This window comes from Apteryx mantelli, chromosome 8, assembly GCF_036417845.1.
Source record: "Apteryx mantelli isolate bAptMan1 chromosome 8, bAptMan1.hap1, whole genome shotgun sequence".
NCBI lineage: Eukaryota > Metazoa > Chordata > Aves > Apterygiformes > Apterygidae > Apteryx > Apteryx mantelli.
In genome coordinates, this window is record NC_089985.1 from 17834119 (window position 1) to 17856389 (window position 22271).

At 38.8% G+C, this 22271-nt stretch overlaps 1 protein-coding gene across 1 annotated transcript; it reads right to left on the bottom strand.

Annotated features, from left to right (window-relative positions):
- Positions 1–3184: 3184 nt before the first annotated feature.
- Positions 3185–8433, bottom strand: ZNF281 (zinc finger protein 281). Its single transcript, XM_013960976.2, has one exon. It carries the CDS (start codon positions 8364–8366, stop codon positions 5751–5753), a length of 2616 nt encoding a protein of 871 aa, XP_013816430.2. The 5' UTR covers positions 8367–8433; the 3' UTR covers positions 3185–5750.
- Between the last annotated feature and the right edge of the window lie 13838 nt (positions 8434–22271).

Sequence of the window (22271 nt, forward strand, 5' to 3'; positions counted from 1 at the left end):
GAATATCTGAATGAGCTCTCTTCTGCCAACAGTATAAATTAAAGGTTCCTAGTGACCAAGAACAAGGGAAAATTCCAAACAGTAATAGCCTACTTTTAGATAAAGCAAGTTTTAGCATCAGAGGCGGCACATGCACTACTATAAAATAACTGACACTCACTGCAATTCCTTCCTGATAATCATTATATACCACAGTAGTTCACAATGTTTTGAAATTTGTGGTATTAAATAAGAGACTATTTAAAATATATGTTAATGTAAGACAGAGTCTATTAAAATAATCAGAGAGATACACACTTAATTTATTTCTTCATTCTTTCTTCATTTTGAATCTGGCTAGATAATATTTAATCAAATTTATGACCAAGTTACTAAGTACACAGGCAGCTTTCTAGTGTTACATTACTTAGGACAGATTTTGGTTTTAAATAAAAAGTAGAAAGACAAAAATTTAGTAATACGCTATATACAAAAATTTGCATTATTCTAACTATAAACATTATAAATTAAGCATTAAAGTTTAGTCAGAACTAAATCTTCCTTTTAATCCTCAACTGACCCCATCTTGTATGTGCATTATGACAGACTGATTACATGATGACATACTATTTTTTCCAAGCACCACTGCCTTGCTGTTTATATCTGCAACAAATAGGATGACAACACTCAGACAGTGAAGTGGGACTGTACTTAATGTCTGCTATCTGCAAAACCTGGCTTCACTTGTTGCAGATGCCGCATTTACAGTGAACAGCAGAAGGAAAAAGGCAAACTAGTGATTCAGCCTGCTGAATGTCACCTTAGAGAATTCACTTCCCCCTACGACTCGGCCCCAAAGCTTCTATGTGATTCTAGACAATCGGCTAGTCCACATTTCCTAAGCTAGAAACTATTCTTCAGTTTCTTTTTACACAGACACACAGTTTGAAACAGCAGGGGTCTTACACCAGGAACTCAACTCCAATCAACGTCAAAGAGATGAAATTCCACTACCTATCTCTCCACGTCACAGGCATCAAACTGAAACCAGCCATCCAAAACTAGAGTAAGATTTTAGCATTAGTGTTGCTAAAAACCATAAGAATATCAGTATGGGGATATTAAAAAATGAATTTATTCTCTTTTATGCCAGACATAGCCAGGTGCTACTGTCTGTGAGGAAGCAAAAAATGATGAAAGAAATCTGGGTTTAAACTGCGAATAAAAAAGGGATACAAGAAATGTTTTGAACATGGATAACAAAGCATACCTATGCCTCATAGCTGTTCATTCAGTAAACAGTGCATGTGCTGTGCTTCAAATGAAGCACAGAGAAATGCTGTGCAAAATACCATGCAATACTTTAAGTGCTCGCACAAATAAAAACATTGCACAACAGTCATGTTAGAAGAATACAAAAAGTGAAGACTCTAATTTATAGAAGAAGCCAAAAATCAAATTCTCTTCTGCAAAAACATGCAACACCCAGAGGGGTCACATAAAAGAAACTGTCTGTTATCCTGGATGGGTCACCATTAGAAGATACAGCCATTGAACATTCAAGTCTCAGAACGCAAATGCATTTTCAAAAACTCTTGACTAAAATGATCAGATTTTCAAGAACAGCCAATGATGCAACCACAGACACCCAACCACCTAGTTAAAGTCCTAGCTTCACTATAGGATACTGCTGGTTTTCCAAAAAAACATTTTATTTTGTTTTTAAGGGGCATGGAATGAAAAGGCCAGCAGAACATGACAATTTTCCTCCTTAATCTTATTTTAGGGAATACATGAGCAATTTTTGCAGAATTTTTCCAGAGAAAAATAGAGCGTGGAGTCTGCAACAGACTAAGCCTGGAAAATTCCTACCTAGATGGTTAATAGCTGGCAAAATCGGAGGGGGGGGGGGGGAGGTGAAGACAGGATCCTTTCATTTTAAAGTATCCTGACTCCATCCAGACATATGATTAAAAAAAAGTGAGAATACTGCAGTAACTTGCGTCTTCTTACATGTATCTTCTCAAGGTTTCCAGGAGATATCAGGCAGCTTTTTTTCCATCAGCAGTTCATAAACCTGAAAATTTGATCTCCCTTCACACCATCATATTTTCACATTTTTTTCATTCCCTTTCCACAAGTTTCCTACTCTAAAAGTCTCACCCGCTGCCCACAGCTTGGTGTCCAGTTCGCCTAGTTCAGGAGTTACTACCAAGTTCAGCTGCGTTCTTCTAGATCATCTGCAGGCAGGTTGGACGTGCACTTTCAGGGCCTGGGGGCATACAGACACACATCCTAATGCAATTCTCCCAAAGCAAAACGTTATGTGAGCTACCACAGTAAGAAGCACAACACTTTATGTACAATTTCCTATTATCATGTGTAGCATTTCTCCTTTACAATCCACACATTAGTGGTAGGAAAGAGGTTATGATTCCCCTCTCATGATTCTTAAAAAAATAAAATAAAATAAACCAGAAGCTGAAGTGAAAAAATAAACAAGACCCATTTTGCTTTCCTCTTCCTTCCTCTCACTGTCACATCCCTAAATAAATCTTTAGTTCAAGTGGGTTATTACTTCTCAATATACATGTAGTTCTTTCTAGTAGCTAGCAGATAAAACCATATCCCGTTTTCTATGCATTTTACCATATTCTTAAGCTTCATTAACTGAAAAAAAATAAATTTGAATTCCATATTAAATTAGGCAGAAATCTAGTTGTGTTCTGTTTGGAAACATTTTTGAACAACTGCTTATTTCTGGAGAGAACATACAGAATTCCAATAATTTGCCCCTCATCATCGAAAATGATTCCTCACAATTTTCTGAATATTAAACATTTAACATGTATATTTCATATTTACCTTGGAGGGTTTTCATCCGTATTTATCATACCGCATTGCTTTTCAGCATGTCAATGACTTTTCACTTGTCCATGTCATTACCCGATTCAAATTACCATCTTCCATTCTTCAACACTATTTTCAACTGTTTTAAGGCTTTTAGCACTACTGCTCTTCTATTCACACACAAAATTAAAGAAAAAATGTATCAAGCAAATCCCCAAGTATGTTCACATTATCTAAACATGTCTTTACGTAAAGGTTTTGCGGTAATACTATTTTTACTAGGGTTTCCTTACAATGCAAAAGTTACGTCGAAAAATAAAAACAAATAGATTACTTTCTAAAATCTTTACTTCGAACAAAATTGTGTTATATATGTGTCATTCCGGATTTTCAACAATTACAGAATGCCTTTGAAATTAACAATATGAGATTTATATAATTTTATCCAAAATCATATATAAAAAGACACAGATTTAAAAAGATGAGGTTGTATGAACAGTTCGACTGAAGGAAATTTGTTATTTTTTTCCTTGGAAGCTAAAGATATGAGTTAGCCCCAACACTTCTAAAATAGTGCATTCGGATTTTCTGACCCAAAAAGAACTTGAAGGAAGAAAACAAACTGAAAACATGCCAGTAAGTTATACTACTACTTTTCAAAATTTAATCTCATAATATTCTCTTAATAGGTTCTCAAAAGTGGGACTGGATAAGAGAAGTGATATCTTTATGATTTTGTGAATAATGGGTTTTATTAGTATTAAGTTAAAGCAAACAGCCAGAACAATACATATGCAACTTCTACTACACACAATATAAAGAAAGTAAACTATAACCTCTGCAAAACAAAAGAAAAGATACTGAAAAAGCCAACACAGTGGTTATGGACTAGTCCAATCCCTGATAACAGACTGGGTTCTGTGTTTAGAGAACAGTTGTTGTTCACTTATTTAAACTGAAATAGGGTGAAATACATAATCAAGTATAAAGAAAAAGTTAATGGAGTTACATGGATTCTATGAGAACAAACTCTAGATTAGTAAGAAAATAAAACGATAGTTCACCTGGTAAAAGAGGTTACAATGGGCTTGGGTATGAATTTTTAGTGGTGAGGGACAACGGGAGAAATTACCCAGGATTTCTGTAACAATTCATTTAATAATTCATAGTTTTCAGAATACCACTTTCATAACAGAAGTGTTTTACACTTGCACAATGTTAATAACTTTATTATACATGGAAGCCTGTAATAGGCTGATTACACAATAAGACTGCAAACAACCACTGGTACTTTCCTGACACCAGAAAAGTACATAAGACTGAAACATCACCAAGAGTACATAAAAAACCATCAGCATAAACATCACCAAAATTACATTAAAAAACTAATCAAAAAATACATTTGCAAAAAGTGGTTTAGAGCAGTGCCACTGCCTTTCAGCAGCTTTGAATGGCCACTAGTATTTCTAGCAGGTTTCCGTGGCTCCACAGGCATTAATCAGGATTCACATATAATAAATAATGTACCACAAAATATACATAAAGTAAGGCAATAATTCCAATGAAAAGTTCTGTTGATATTAACAAGCCACTCAAGTTCTCCTTTTGTAGTTGATGTCATCACCAGAAGCCTTTGATGGAATTGCAGCCTTAGGCCCTGAGCCTGCAATGATAAACTGCTGCAGACCCCCATATCCGTAAAGAGCTCCAGTGAAATCACTGGCACACTGCTGGGCACAGGGGTCCACGTTAGCTGATCCTGACGCAGGATCAGGGCCTTGGTATGTACAGTTGGGAGTATATTATTTCTTATTGTACATGGAAACCTCAACAGAATTCTAAAATAAGTGGGTGGTTATTGTTCATTATCTGATGCCATAAGACATCAGAAAGCACATAGCAAGGTACACACTTTCTGGAATGTAAATCTTTTTAAATTCTAGCTATTACATCAGGGTGAGAGAGGCAGGAGGGAAGAAAGGGAAGAAAAGGTGTAAATTAAGAAAAAGAACACAAACCAAGGAGAGGAATTGGGAGAACAACAAAAGCAAGGGGACCTTATACACTAAAAGAATGTGGAAAGGGGAAGAGCAAGAGACCAATTTCTTTTGAACCATGTATAATAAATAATGTATCCCAAGAGCATATATAGATTATGACTGTAGTTTCAAGCTGGGGTTCTAATGACATGAACCAGACATACGCATTTTGTTCTCATGGTTTGTGTCAACAGAATCTCTTTATGGAATTACAGTCTTACACAGGAGTTCTAGGGACATTATTGTTTCTATTAAAGCTACCGTTCCGGGCTCTTACTATAGATCCTTGAACATCTGCTCCACCTGTCTGGAATGAGCATCACCTGGAAGAACAGGAGTACTTTAAAAGCAACAAGATTTAGGTAGCAAAAGTCTTTCAGATCAGCCCAGATATAAAAGACAGCAAACTGAAATGTCATAGATCCCTTCCTCAAAAAGCTGAAATATATTTGTCACTATCTGTAGATTGGAAGTTCCAATACACTAGTGGTGCATAGAAATCCCATGCTTCGTTACACTTTCCTGAGAGTAAAGCAATTAGAATAAACCTTAATCCTAGGAACAAAGTTATTTTTTTGCATTTTAAACTTTTGGGCTATTCCCTGACAATCTATATATGTAAATTTGATTGCTAAACGTTGTCGCTTGAACAAAAAAAACTATTTTAATCTATTGATTTTTTGATTAAAAACCATAATAAACAGATCTAAAAAAAAAAAAAAAAATCACACTAACAAAATAAACTAAATATGAAAAGTTGCATTGAAAGGGCATGTTACATTATTCTTAATAGGACCGTGTAGAAACATTCCAATGGCAGTGTTGTCAAAGTAAAACAAAATTACATAAAAAAGACCCCACAGCCTGGTCACAGTTGGGACCTTACCTATAACTCTGGCTGGTTGGGGTTTTTACTCGTGTACTACATGGCTCACTTACATCAGACATCATATTTGTATACCCTGAGAAATCTGACACTGAAGTCCTTACTCTGTGGTCCACTTCTCCATTAGAGTTAGTGATAAAAGTCATTGGCACCCTGCTGCCCGACTTAAACTGAGAACCAAACGCTTGTGCAAAGTTCTCGATCTGGTAGGTTGCTCTAGGCTCTATGTCCTTCTGAGGATCTATCTGGCTAGCTAACTCCTGAGACGGGATCTGAAAGCTCGTTGAGGATTCCAAATTTTTCTGTTCCTTCTGGCCAGTCAGTTTCTGAGATGTAGACTGGTAGTTAGATGAAGTCTCCAAGTTTTTCTGCGGATCAATGAGATCATCTAGCTCTTGAGAAGGAGTCAACTGCTGATGCGTAGCCTCCAAAGCAGATAAATAAAAGCCTGGCTGAGATCCAAGCAACATCCCAAACGGAGGTTTTGGCAACGCAGTTGGCAATACTGAGGTAACGGATTGGCTGAAGCCACACTCAAGTGGAGACGTAGTGTATATCTGTTTGTCTTGAAACAGAGTGTGGTTATGGAGAGTCGAAGACAAACTAACAAACTGGAAACTGGGTCCAAAAGCAAAACCAGTGCTATTGGTTGTTCTTTCAAAAGCTTGTTGGAGGTATTTGGAGTATTCTTGCAACATGCTTGCCTTATCATTTGAAACTGTTTGCGAGTTAGGACTCAAGTTTTCTTCCTGAACCATCTCTGAATGTTCTCCTGAGGTGTGCAAGTCCACACGTTGTTCAGTTATGCTGAAAGGATCTTCTTTCTGGCCTTCTGATTTGTGAGAGTACTGGTCCAAAAGGCTCTGTAAGACTTCATCAGGAATACCAGACTTGTCATGGCAAGACTTTATTTCAGTATTTAAAGATGCTGAATCAATAAGAGATAACGGAGCTTCATTATCCATAACACTAACACCTGCCGACTGGATGACGGACTGTTGGGAGGTCATGTGTCCGACGTTAACTGAAAAGGCACTGTTACTGCTTGCAGTTTGCAAGTATCTTCTTTTCTTTGAAAACTGCATGGCATCATCATAATTGCTACTTATTTGTCCTGGTTTACCACCTGTACTTTGGAGAAGGCCAATACTTTCCACACCGGTATTGGTCACTAGGCCTAGAGAGCCACTCTGTTTCCCAGACAACGGTTTTTGCCCCAAAATATCTGGCAGTGGTGATACAAAATTAAGGTAATTTTTGTCTGCATGTTTTCTGCTTCCTTTTTTAAAGACCAGTTTTGGCACCTTTTTCTGAAGTTCTTCTATGCCTGCGCCAACAAGACCACCACTGGAAGACACAATAGGAACATCAACTGCATAATTTGGCATGGCCACATTACTTGTAACTTGAGATTCAGTTACTTTACTGCTACACTTATTTCCTTTGTTTTCAGTGGATACACTTTTTGTTTTGCTTTTTCTCCTTGAGGAACTTGTATTTCCCTGAGACAACGCAGCCAGGCTACCCATGTTGTGATTTGACGATCCAGGTTCCACTCCTGCACCTGCTTTACCTATGGCTTCACCACACGTTCTTCTGTGCTTCAACAGTCTATCAGTCCTTGAAAAATACTGCTGACAAGTGTCACATTTGTATGGCTTTTCTCCGCTATGCGTTCTCTTGTGTCTTTCCATGTGGTACTTCTGGATGAACTTCATACTACACTGGTCGCAGCCAAAAGGCTTCTCCCTACTGTGGATCTTCTCGTGCCTCTGCAGTAAGTACTTCTGGATGAAACCCATGCTGCACTGGCTGCACTGGAAAGGCCTCTCCCCAGTGTGGATGAGCACGTGTCTGCGCAAGTGGTAGGAGCTCCTGAAGGCAGCACTGCAGTGTTCGCAGACATGAGGTTTCTGACTTGGGGACACGATGGCACCTTCTGCGTCTCCCACCAGGGGGGGTTTGGACGAAGCGCTCGGCTTCCGCTTGGCTTTGATTCCCTGAGTTTCTGGCTTTGGCCTCTTTGCCTTCTTGACCTGGGCATCGTGCTTTGGCTCGCCGGAGCTCCCGGGGGCGCCCTCGCCTCTGCCGCTCAGGAGCAGATCGCGGTGGGGATGCTGGTGCAGGTGGTGGAGGAGGCTAAGGTCCTGGATCACGCTCTGGCCGGCTCCCTCGCCGCCGAGGCCCGGGGGCCTCTCCTCCCCCGCCGCCCCGAAGAGCCCCCCGTAGTGGTGGTGCGGCGGCGGCTCCTCCTCCTCCTGCTCGCTGGGCTTCTCCTGCTTGATGCTCACCAGGGACTGCAGGAAGCCCCAGGGTCCGCGCTGCGAGGGGGAGGGCGCGGCGGGGAAAGCCCCCGCCGGCTCCTTCTTGAAAGTCATGTCCTGCGGGGGAGGCGGCGCCGGGGGCTCGGCCGCCGCGGAGGAAGCGGCGGCGGCGGCCGGAGGCAGCACGCACGGCGGGGGGTGCTGGGCCGCCGCGGGGGGCGCGGCCGCCCGCGTGAAGCTGGTGACCGGGGGCAGGCGGTGGTTGAACATCACCATGCCGGGGGGGAAGGTGGGCTCCATGGCCGCCGCCCTCTTGCCGCCGCCGAGGAAGCCGCTGCCGAGTTTCATCCCCCGGGAGGGAAGGAGGGAGGCAGAGGGCGGGCCGCGGAGGAGGCGCGGCCCAGAGGGGCTGCGGGACCCGCCGCCGCCCGCCGCCGCCGCGCACCGCTCGCCCTCCTCGCTCGCTCGCTCGCTCAGCGGCTGGCCCCCGGCGCGGCCCGGCTGCCGCCGCCCGGGCGCATCGCCGCCGCCCCGCCCGCGCCGACGGGCGGCCCCGGCCCTGCCTGCACTTACGGCTCCCGCCGCCGCCGCCTCCAGTTAAAAATAACGCCGCGTCCGCTCCACAATGGAATTAGCAGCCCCTGCGCCCCGCACTGCACATGCGCGCCGCGCCGCATGCTGGGTACGGCCCGGCCGCCGGCACAGCGCGCACGCGCCGCCGCGCCCCGCCCAGCCCCGCCCGCCGCCCGGGCGCCGGCATGGCGCGCGCGCCGCCGCCCGGGCCACGTTCGCGGGCAGCGCGGGGCGCCCCGCCTCTGCCTCTGCCCCGCCCCCGCCCCCGCCGGGGCCCGCGCGCGCCGCTGTCGCCTCAGGCGCGGCGGAGCCCCGCGCGCGCACGCGGGCCCGCGGCCGCCGCGCTCCGGCCACGGCCACACCGCGCTTTTCGGACGCGCCGCTGCCCTGCTAAATACGGCGCGGGTGACGCCCTCGGTGACGTCAGCGCCGCGAGCGCTGCCCGCGTGGCGGCGGCCCGTCGGTTAACGGGCGTTGCCGGGCGCCGAGGTCGCGGCCCGCCGGCGCCGTCGCTGCTCGCGCTGCGCGCAGTGCCACGGCGAGGTGACGCAGCCGCGCCCGGAACCGGGATGTCACTAATAAGTAAGAGCATTTCGGTCCTTTCCACGCACGGGCACCGCTGCCCGCGTGGGTTCCCGGGGAGACCCTCGCCGCACCCCGGCGAGGCGAGGCGAGGCGAGGCGGCAGGGCCCCGGCCCTACCCGCCCCGATACATAATGCTCCGCTTGCACCGGACACCACCGCGGACCGGACGCTTTGGGCCCCTGTTGCAACAAATACACTCTCATAACCCATAGCGCTTTTTTTTTCCTAAGCTGCATATTACGAATAATTCATCCTTATCATGGAAACAGCTTAGAGATTAACAAAAATGTCAGTATTTTGAAATAGGGACTTGGCTTTGGGTTGGGTTTTTTGGGTTTTTTTTTGAGAAAGTGATCAGGTGACATTTTTCACTATCTTGTTAATGGGGTATGCAGCCATGGCCACTAAAAAATCTGAATAAAATTCTTTTTAATTTCTATGCATTTTATATTTCTATAGGGTTTTATTACTGCATTCCAAATTCTATTAAAATCTAAACTTCAGAGGTACCTTAGAAGCTTGGAATTGGACATATTAGAGCTAATTTTTATCATCAAGATAATGAAAGTAAGGGAATGAGCTGGATATATTTTTATGCTTCATTTTTCAAAAATATTTCCCTTTATGATAGTTCAACCCATAAAGGTCAAGTAATTTCCACAGGTCTGTTTGTAACTGTTAGGAAGCCTTGCACCAGATTTTTAAATCTTAAAAATACTTAAGTAAAAAAGTAAAATGGAATATGACACAATTTCTATACCTAACAAAATTTTAAAGTCAATTAAGTAGAACTAGTTGTTTTTATACCTTAAATACTGTCTCTTAAATGGCATGCGAACTAACAGTTAGTTCATTTTAAAACAATTTGAATTATGAAAGTTTAGAACTGTCAGGTTTAGCTAAGTGTTAACAGAAAGACTAGGAATTCAAAAAACTTAAAGCAGCAGTAAAATATTAGTCAATGCCTATGAGAAATGAGTCTGTCCCTTCATTCAGGGTGTCTGTGTTTAATGGTAAGCTGGGATGCATATAAGCCAGTCCAAGCATGAAGGGCAGTAGGACACTCATATGGAAAGCCAACTTTGTCCCTCAGTTATCAAGATAAGAAACCTGTCATTTCTCTCATTCACTCTGTCAGCCTTGAGATACTCCAAGCAGACTTACCTCTGTGTTGTACACCCCATATATCAGGAAGATGAAGAGACCCTGTAAAATAAAATGGAGGGAAAAAGCTGTTAACTCTAATCATTTCAGCAGTAGAAATACCTGAAATAAACTTTCCTGGGAACAGACAAAAGAAGACACACTTCATCAAGGTCAATTTATTTTTCTATTTTTCAACATTATAAGCTGTACCTTGAGCATTTATTTGATAACGTGGGAGTGCATCACCTAAAGTGTTTGTGCTATTCAGCTGTTTGGCAGTGAAAGACTCAGCACCAAAGAATCTAAAACATTAATTAGAAAAAAATAATTTTATGTTTCAATGGTCTTCTGAACAAAATCTCAGCATAAATTAAAAAAAACCCACAAAGATGCTAAAGCAAACCATGAAGGAGCAAATATCTCTCAGAATTTTTTTTGAACTGCAATTAAGAAAAAACAGCAATGACTTACCAGATTCTATACCAAAAAATATATTCTTGCATTCATACTGACAGAAGCATACACCCCAGTTTGTTTTTAGAAATTTAAATAGCAACAGAGTGAGAAATGCGTGAGAACAGGAAAAAAGAAATAATGCAAATAACCAAATAGTATACATGGTTTATCAGTGACGTTTTAATAGTTTTCTTCAAATTGGACTGGAATTGGACAGAACAGGCTAAAAATAATTAAAACACTGACTTCACTTTCTCTGAACTTTTTTGTCATATCCCAAATATCTATTTCCAGGACCTAAGTTAACAGTGTAGCATATTACTGATTCTTGCAAATTGCAGGCAGGATTCTATAAAAATATGCAAACTGCTGAAAAGACCAGAACACCAATTTGGAGTGAAACGTAAGAAAGAGAAAGTTTTCTAAGAAAATTCTTCTGTAACTCAGATCCACCTGGTATTTATAACCATTTATTTTTTAATTCATTTGCAGAATCTTGTAGAACCTAGCCTTCCTTGTAATACTAATATTTAAACTGGCCACTTGCCATATCAAGACAGACACTCACTTTGAGACAAAAGATTTTTTCTAAAAAGGAACATCAATTAGATTAACAAAAAAACTGCAACTTTTCAATCCTACATGCAAGTTATTTGAAGACAGCTGTATTGATTCTAGAATTGCCCATTAGCATTATTTTAATAGGCAGGGAGCAATAAGAGATTCATTAACAGTATTTCCTTAGATTACCCAATACCAGTGTAAAACTCTTGGGAAAAGAAGTGTTTTTGCTTAATTTGGGGGGGAGGTTGGCTTTAAAACACAAATCTAGTACTTCTTTTCAGTTGTTTAACAAAGTACATCAAAGTCCTCAACAAGAAGTAAAAATAGATTCAAATAATGGGTATCTATGTTTCTGAGTGTGTTTTATATACTTCATATGCAATATACCACATTTATATCATGCTTCTTATTTGTAAACAAGACAACTAGAATCTGGAAACTCAGCAACTCAGATAAGTGAATTCCTCACATGCATAGTCATTTGTAGAATCAAGTCCCAGTTTTCTCTTTAAATATCATGTTAGGGGACCATTCTGATTACTTTCATGGTAGTGTCCGAAATCTGCATTTAGACTAAAAAAAAGGAAGTTTGGAAACTTTCTCCACAGTTAGTTATACTGAAATAAAATTAATTTTTATCAGAAATAAAATTAAATACCGAAGTTATAGAAAGTAAGATAAGTGCATCATAAAAACCATTGAACATATGAAATTGACAACTGATTAATCAAATTAATTCAGTTAAGAGCAATGTAACAACTATCACAGTTACATTTCGTAACTGACCTTCAAAAAATTAGTATAAACATGGTCCCTTGATACAAAGATTTAAAGATTCATTAAGTTCTTGGCAGTACTGAAATCTGTCAATGACAGTTATTAATGTTAACAGTACAAATGTAAATAATGTAAAAATACATTAAGTATTGTTATTTATTAATCTGATGGGGGCCTGCTATATCCATATATAAAAAAGAAAAGATGGCACAAAGTATACACCTTTATCTCCTCCTCTCTCTGTTTTAAGTTCCTGGGGTTTTAGGGATTTTTTCTCTCCCAGGCAAAAGGAATAGAATGAGTACTTGCTATAGCAAGAGGCAGAGAATATTCAGCTACTGGTGAGATCAAGAAAAAAAATTTTCCTTTCTCAAGCTACTTCTGGAACAGTAAGTAGACTCACACGCTGCTCGTTATTCAGGTACTCCTGTGAATGAAAAAATCTAGCTGAAACTGTCAATCCAAACAATATCATTTGCCAAGGTATTAAGATTAAAAAATATATATATATTCAAACTTTCTAGCATACTGGAATGATTTCTTTTTAACCTAGGAATACACAAATAATGTTTTAATTGCTTTACAATCTCTTCTGAAATCTATCAGTTTAATATAATCACAGATGAAGTAGTTAGCTACTTGGATTTGGATATATAGTAATCTTACAGAAAATTCAGAAACAAGTTGATAAAGATTCCAGACATTAAATTGGTGTGCCAAGCTTTTGCTTTTCTTGAGCTTGATGTTAGGTCATTTAAATATTTCACTGTTAGAAATATGAAGTGCTGTGGACATTCTTATTGTAATTCTTCATGTAGACTTCTGGGAGGTTTTTTGTTGTTGTTGTTGTTGTTTTAACAGCAATAAATTATGCTAATCCAGTCAGTCCACAGCAAGGATTTTATGTAGTGCTTGTAATGAGTTAAAAGATCTTGGCACCCACAACTGAAAATGAGGAATAATTTTCCACACAACTTTGTCATCAACAAGTACCTGTACAGGATAGTTTGTGGTCAGTCTGAGATGAAAACAGAGGCAAAAAATCTTCAGGTGGTTTGAAGTGTTATGAATAATATGGTCTTACATAACTGATTATTCAGCTTCCTTAGCTCCTTAGCTGCAAACAAATAGGAGCTCCTCTGTTCTTTAGTAGGCTGTGGTTTTACCCACAGAATGGCTGCATGAATGGCTGCAGTAAGGCTTCAGTTGCTCAGGCTGATCAGATATTCTTTCGTTCTAGGAACGAAGGAGTGTTGTGATCAAGTAATTTTATCCAGAACTGTTTATTGTATCAGTTGAGATTTAAAAAAAAGAAAAAAAATCCTTCATTAAGAAGCACAGAAGGCACATTTGTAACTTTTTGTGTGTGTTGCAATAGTGTGTATGAACACTCAGAGGAACTGTAACCCCATTATGCTAAGCAGTGTATAAACACAAAATAAAACAGTGCATGTCTTGATAAGGTTAAATTCTACCCAGGGAAACAGGCAACATGTAGCAAAAAAGAACATAAAAACACAACTGTGCATCATTTTTCAAAAGTCCCATAGAAAAGTAAGATGTTCTTGGTAAACTTCAACTAGAAGTTCCTAATCCTTCAGATGAATTAGAATTCTGCTTTTTGGACACTGAACAGTAGAACTGCTGTTGTTCCAACTGCTGCGTGTTTAATCGCAGTTCTTCTGTTTGTAACTTTCTGCTGGGTGTAAATGGGTAGCTTAGCTTTTAAATTGGCAATTCTTAACAGAATTATCCTTGCTATCTTGAATAAATCAGTCCATGGATAGGTCTATTCTTTAACAGTTTGTTAGGATCTCTTCCAGTTTGGGTGGTACCACTAAAAGTTGACACACTTATCAGAAGTTCATTCTGCTTTGGGGCAACAGAAACCTGCATGGCAGTTCTTTTATCAGAAGTTTCTTTCCCTGATTTTAGCATTTCTCTTATAATCTGTTACTATTCAACATTTCCTAAAAGTTTCTTTTTAACATCATATTTGTTCCAACATTAAATAATAACATTAAAATCGTTGTTGGTATAGTGGAGAATGTTACATTGATACTTTTAATATTTCCCATTTCAGCGATTTCTTTTTCAACATACCTGCTTTCAAGTATATGGAATTGCTTAATCCTTCTCCCTTTAATTTTTAGGGTCTTATTCTTTAATTTTTTTGACTTAACTAGAAAGGATATTTAAGAATCCGTAAATCCATAAAATCCATACTGGAATATTTCAGGGAGTTGGTTAAATAAAACCATATTAGCAAAATGCACATTTGAAAACTATATAAAAGAATTAAAATTCATCAACTATATTCTTAGTAAATTAATACCTAATATGAGCAGTTTAATATTTTAAAGCATGATTGTAGTCTGAACTTAATAAAACTTTTCATTACAGAAAAAAAGTTTTTGTTGTAAGAAATTTTCTGCTGTATGGGAGGGAGAAAAAAGACAGTAGATCGCATGCAGATATACTAAAGTAATTCTGCTCATTTCTTTTGTAAATAAGAAATGACTGTATTGTGGCAATGGAAACTGCAGACTACAAATAGTACTCACTTTACTCACACAAGCAGTCTCCCTGTAATCCTAAAATAATTAAACATTGCTGTGGCAAGAATAGATTAGGGGGGTTTTGTTTGTTTGTTTTAAATCCAAACCAGAGCTAGAATCTGTAAGCCTCAGGAAACCTGTGTCTATACAACATCAGGGTTAAAGCAAAGAATAACTAATTCCAAAATTACAGGCTTTTTCTACAATAGATGAAGAAGTTCCTTTAGTTTGCTAGAAGTCCTTATTTCAACAATTAACAAGTTTGTCATTTGAAACAGTACTGTTACAAAGGTTCCAAATCATTGTCCCACAGGCAGCTCATTTAACTGTTGTACCTATCACTTAAATCAGTAATTGCAGCCTTGGAAAACATGAGGAGCCAACATGATGATTCAGATTTTCTTCATATAAAAACTAGAAGTTTAAAAGAAATTTAAAAAAAAAAGCAAAAAATCTTGTAATGCTACCAAAACTAACAGAGCCACCAGAAAATTGATAATAAAAAAGGGCAGGATACTCTTGTAGCAAAGGCCCTGGAACAAATCAACTGCCTACCTTGTCAAGGATTCATTGGTACAGCACTGGAGATTAATTCCTCTTTACTTCAGTTCCTTATACAGCCCAGATGATACTACCTTATTTCAGCATCACGTTAGAAAGATAAGTCCATTAATGCCAGATGAAATGGAGAAGGGGGAAGGTAGGTAGAGTATTACTCTAACTCCCAAACCAAGAATATCTTCAGGAAATGAAGTATGTAAATGGTTTTTCAGGCTTTGTTCTGTGTGTATTGCCATAAAGACAAATCTGTCCAGTAATGAAGATGATATAAACTGAAATAGCCTAAAGCAGCTGCTTTTATCCATGGACACTTTGATGACCCTTTTTGAAACATTGGTTGAAACACTCTTCAGGAAAGGAGCAGCAACAGTTAAGAAGTCCCCTGATTTTAGCCAAAGGAATCATCTACTATTGTAATTCTCAGAGCTAAATGACAACAGAAGGTCAGTTACATGGGATGCTATAGCACTTATCCTTTGCAGAAACACATGCTGCTAAGGAGCCACTGGGAAGTTTCAGATTAAATTATATATAGTATGTACAGTAGAATATCTAGGATCTAGTATATCAAAGAGCAACTCAGATCTCCCATAGCCTTCAGCAAATTAGCGTTGCATGTTGTTAAATGTAAGCCTACCCTGAAGTTTGTTTTTGACAGAGTCAGCAGTAATCTCTCGTCACAAAGGTATTTTTAGAATGATAGGAAATTTTCATTTAAAGTCATAGGAAAAATTTAGTTTGGAAGGGACTTCTGGAGGTCATCTGTCCAACTTCCTGCTCAAACCAGGGCCAGGTTAGGTTCAGGACAGGCTATTTAGGTGTCATGATAAGCTACCAGTTGGCAGATAAAGCAAATTTCTGACTTGACTTGCATATGTCACCTGACAGCTTTTTAACCACCTGACCATGATCTTATTGGAGAACTCACATAAGCCTGTGTTGATCTACTTCTTGAGGTGATCAGGGTTCTTTTCTCTGTTTGTCTTTAAAGATGACAACTTGAGCTTTGCTACGAGTCTGTAAGCATTACAGTTAGAGCTACAGGATTAATTAATGGAACTTGATCACACTATAAAAATGTTCCCTGCTTCTGATACCAAGACTTTTGAATTGCTTATTTCTTCTTTTCAGAATTACACCTTACAAATCAAGATATTCTCTCCTAGCATACTGACTGCATGCAAAGCCAAGAAATGAAGCTGTATTTCTTTCTAAATCAAATTAATTATAAAATTACACCATCATGTAAGTTAAAAAAAATAAAGATAGATACAGCTACAGCCACAGGAAGATAGAGGAGACGGACACATTTTCAGCTGTCTGTTGTTTGTGCTTGTGAGGACACGCACGCACGCACGCACGCGCACACACACACACACACACTACAGAACTACCATGTTCTCAGTTTTTGGTCTTTCTTTGTTTGATTCCACTATTGTACCAAAAGTGGCTTTTTATAACATTGTATTTACAATACTGCCTGTTGAGGATGAAGCGCAATTTTCATTCTACCTGCTTGCTTTTACCAGCCTATAACTTTTTCCAACTGCTACCTATTGCTCATGCTTGTTGTCAGCTCATAGATGACTTCTTTCTGTTTTTAAACTATGTCTTTTGAGTTTATAAAATTTCTCCAAGTACTTTGACTGAGCTAAGGAACAGAGGGAAATACATTATATTTCACCAAAAGAATGAATTTGTGCACTTTAGTACAGTAACATCTCTCAAAAACATTTTGTATTGAAATTTTTTTACATGACTTTTTCTAGAGGTTTGTCTGCTCCACCAAAAACTAGTTAACACACATAATAAATAAGCATGAAATGTAATTGTCGAGAAACAAATGTTGATTCACACCACATAGAGCTAAACTCTGTAATCCTTAGGGTTACTAGAATCTCACAGCTCAGTTAACTAGTTTAATCTAGACCATTCACAGGCATTAAAATATTGTTAGATGTGAGTAGCAGGGAGAAAAATCTGGCTCTTGAGAAATGAAGCATTTAGAATTACTGAGGTGCAGATTTATCACTATAAGAAAACTAGAATACAGTCAAAATGTACTCTTGGGGTTACTGTCAATTACAAGCTTATATTTGCTAGTATTTCTCCACCTCATATACACAAACAAGTACACATGCTGCAAAAGATTCTGAGGTTATAATCCTTGCTGGAAGCTACTGCATAATGTCCTTCTTTTTGTTGTATAATAATTTAGAGCCTAAGGTTACAGCCTAAGACCCAAGAAAAACTTCAGTGAGCTATAGTGAATACAATATCTGCTTTTCTAAATTTCTTTTCATGGGCCTCTTTGAAATAATGTGTACAACCCCACAAACCTACAGCCAGTGGCTGAAAAACACCTGGGTTTGACCCATAGCCCATTCAAATCAATAGATTTTTTCCACAGATTTGAAAACATTTAGAACAGCTCCTCACACTGTGCTAAACATTCTTATTTTACTGTAACAAAAATTGTACAGTAATGACTACTTGTGATTATTAACTGAATATGTTGGAATTCTTTTTAGCTATAATTCTGGACAGAATCTGCATAGCTTAAAATACTCCCTAAAGATATCAAAATACACACGTATTTTGACACATTCTAGGTAGAGGGTTTTCCTTCCTAGATTTCATTAGCCCAAAAAAGGAACTCATAAAAGCTTTCTATCTAAATTCTCTCCAGTCAGATGAATTCGTGATAGATGTTATTTCCCATAGAGCTAATCTCCTTATTATGTGATTCAGCAGTTTTGCCATATCCTCTTCCCCGTTTTTCACATCAGATCAATTTTGTTTGGATTGATGCGGAGAGGCACAGTAAGAGAAACGGAGGCCTTGTTCTGAGCGCATCTTTTCATATCACTTTAGGGTCCTGAAACTGCCCTTCTCTGTTAGCTGGAGCCCTTTTGGCTTCCATGGGAGTTTTGCCTGAGTAAGGAGAAGGCTCATGGCACACACCAGTACAGATATTGCTACAAAATCCTTCTTGAACGAGCAGAAAAATACCTAAAGACAAGATAGCCCAGGGTGCTATAGACCCTCTAGCACTAGGTCAGTCAAACCTTCTCTGGAGAAATACTAACCTTTTAATATTAGAGGGAGGTCACTGTGTCTGTGACCTTTCAGATATTGTTCTGTAAACAACTGGACAACAGTAATAATAACTAACATTAAAATGAATATAAAACATCAATACAAAATACTATCGTCATCAGAAGTTATTTGAATGTTACCATTTACCAGATACCACACACTTTTGTCAGTTTTGAGTTTCTGTGGGAGATAAGCATTTAGGTCCAGATCACAGTGGTCTTTAGAGCTCTCAGTTGTACTGATTTCAAAATATATTCAAAATGAGTTAGACTCTAAATACCCTTGCACATCTGGGAAGTCTTTGATGGACCTATGACGATACACTATTTTATTCAAAACCATGCATTAACTTATTGATATTATGGTTACAGATCTGAAACTCTTCTCAGGATGAGCAACTACCCAGAAAGAGATCATTTTCTGCCTTCTAATCCTTTTTCAAAGGATGGCACCTGGTTTTCATAATAATATGAAAAAATGTGAAAATTAGTTTTGTAACTTCAAATTTTTATTTTCAAAGCAATAATAATTCACATAAGAAAAGGAAGAAAGCCAGATGTTTCCAACTTTTATTCCAAGTGTAAAATATACACTACATTGCTTCGAGAGAGAAACTTTTAGAAATTTATTCTAAGTCTAAAAATGTTAATGTGAAAATAGTTTCCAAAGGTCATGCTTACATTCTCTTGATTGTTCCATAGCAAATATGTTCAGTTTACAATTTGAGTTTTTTTATGAGCCAGCACTGCCACATGGTTGTGAAAGCCAACATGGGTTCTGATTGCTCATGCATAATCAAGTTATCTCAACTATTTAAAGTTATACTATATGTTGAGTTCCAAACATGCATTTGAAATTTTGCCTTCAGTCTTGTGTCATTGCAGTTAGGGTACAAACCACTGTGCTTACCTGTTTTAAAGAGCTGTTCATACTCTTCCTGCGTACTACACAATGAAGAGCTCAGTTGATGATGGTAGAGTTGACCTTTAGGAAAGATTTGAGAAACACTAAGTATAAAACAGTATCTCAGGTATAGTTAATATAAAAGAACATGCAGCACTTTCCTTACAAAAAACCACACATTTAACTGTAGGCTGAATAAATAATTTATTTTTTCAATCACTGACTGAAAATAGCCACTGAAACTAATCCTTCAGGATTGACCCAAAATGCATTTGTTCTCAGTTTTCATGGCAAAAAGACCAAAAACATTTATTTTTGTAGAAAAAAAAGAAACATTTAAATTTAGGTCAGATTCTTGTTTGTTGGAGTTTTAAAAGCCTTCATAAACATTTATTTTTAAATGGTAGATTTCAAGAGGATGACCTTGTTAAACTATTTACAATTAAAGCAACTGACATTTTCAAGATTCTTTCTGAGAAAAAACAGCCTGAAAATTTGACATGAGTTCATGCATGATTTCTGTTGAACTGAGTTTACATTTCGGCCTAGTACTAAATAACTCCTAATCCAGCTAAGGTAATTTAAAAGGGTAAAAGAAAAAGAAAGTAAGGTCTATTTCTGCATCAGTTTGCAAATGGACAAGGATCTCAAAATCTATATTTTATGAAGAGCAGTCAATTAAGTTTCATATCCCAAAGAGTCATCTCACTTTCCTTTGTACCAAGTCTTTCAGCTATTCTTACCCATCATCAGCCATCTTCCTGGTCTATTTGATATGGAAGCAAGGCTACCAAATTTAGAGAGTAAAAAAGAGTAACAGTGATTCCACTTATTACTAAATAACAAACCTCTCAGGCAGCATGGGAGGAAAAGAAAAAAAGCACCCACCGCCACACACACACACACACACACACACACACACACACACACACCCCTCAGTATACTTTCCTCAATCTAGTTTTTTCTTTCTGCCTATTTCCCTGCCAGGAGTCATCCTTTTTCACCTTTTCAGCCCTTATTTCACCATTGTCACTGTTACTGGCCATCTGTAACTATCATGAAACATTTTCTTTCCAACCTTCCATCTCTTCTCATAGCATCTTCCCCCGTAATATTACATACGTGGTTAGCAAGAAAGGGAAAGCAGCCGCTCCACATGAGATACAGAGCAACATGGGGGCACCATTATCAGAGAGTCTGCGAGGAAAGCTAAGGAGGGCAAGAGGAAAGGAAAGAGTCATACAAGAAAAGGAGCAGAAGAGTGTGAAGCAGGAGACTGCATCAGGCTGCTCAGACAGGTGCAGTAAAAATAGATTACAACAGATGGGCTAAATGCCAGAAACTTAGTCTCAAAGCTAGGCAGCAAGAGGATTCTTGAAAGATAACAGTGAAAAGAAACAATGGTTCTACAGCTTCCAAGATTCAATATAGCCTATGAATAGGGTGTCTGAACAAGGAAGGTATTAATTGAATGCATGTGGTATTAAATCCTCTTTTCAAAATTTTTTTTGTGCCTGCAATTCAATCCATTGTTAACCTAACCAGAAGAAAACGCCCTTAAAAGGTACAATGACAGTCAGAATATCACACACTGTCCAGAAACGAGTTCAGCTCTGTGCAGTGTGGCTTTAACTGGATCCTTGCTGACCATTCAAGGAAGCACTGAAAGTGCCTGTACACAGAGTGCTGCTGAAAAGCAAAAAGGAAGGTAACAGAGAGGCAGACATGAACATTGTTTTCTACTAGCATCTTCCTTTTACAATAGTTTTTACATATTACCAGTAATTCCATTTTTAGGGATTCAATAGCCCTGTTTTCATTTGGCAGTGCACGGGCACAATAATCAATTTACTTGAACTAATTACAGGGGCAAACCACAGTGATTCAGGTTCTTTCCTGTTGAAAAACCTCTTACATCAAAGGGACAATAAACGCATAAATAAATTCAGGAGTTTACTATGAACTGAGAGATTTATAAAGTAGTTTGGGGAAAACAGTGTTCACAGGATCTTCAAATAGAAATAGTTTCTGTTTTGTTTTGTAGTTAGCTGGTTAAGAAAAAATCAAATCAACAGCACTCCTTTTAAGTCAAATCTGATTTAAGGGTTAGAAATGTCCAGTTAGTCTGGAGAACCTACAGACAAAAAGAACACTGATGGGAAGTGAAGATTTCATATTCTGTATCTAAAAGGAAAGCAGTTTATGTGTGTACATGTATGAACATACGTACAGATATATCTAGATATCTAGATATAGATATCTTCTCCAAATATTTAACATTTCTTTCTTCCAGGGAATTTTTTTCATCATGAAAGGGATGAAGTTTTATTTTAAAGAGACATATTCTAATAGCAATAAGCTATGCCACAGTGTGCATAACTAGAGTTATTGACAAGTCTTACAAGTGATTGAAACGGCTTGATCTTCAGCCTCTTTCTTTGCAATGCGCCCAGGATATGCACCAATGGCCTACAAACATGCATCTTTGTGGGGCTTATTACTGCTACATATTAATCAACATGGCAGTCTGATGATGGTTACTAGTCATTCCCCTACAGCTAGGGTACTGAAAAACAAACAAAGATTTCGGTTGAAATTAAAAGACCACGTTGTCCTGAGGGGACAGAATTTACAATTGGAGTTTTGGGAAAACCACAGTTTTCAATCCGAAGAGTCAATACTTTTAGAGTTCCAGTCAGCTTCTAATTGTGCAAACAAACATTTGCAGATGCAATGCTATGATTTTCTTCTAAAAACTGATCATAAACACAAAACTGAGGGAAGCTGGTCCTAAAATGCATCTCAGAAAAGCATCTTCTGAAAGATTTTAAGTAAAATAGCAAAATAGAAAATCATTTGTATAAATCATTCTTATCAAAAGAAATATATTGAGATTTCAGTGCCTCAAGAGCACTGGATGGATTCTTGGTACTTCATAGCTACATTTACTTTCTCAATTTACAAAGCAGAGTAATTCTAAGAAAAAGCTGTCTGGAATTAAGAGAGCGTAATTATTGACCTCTGTAAATAT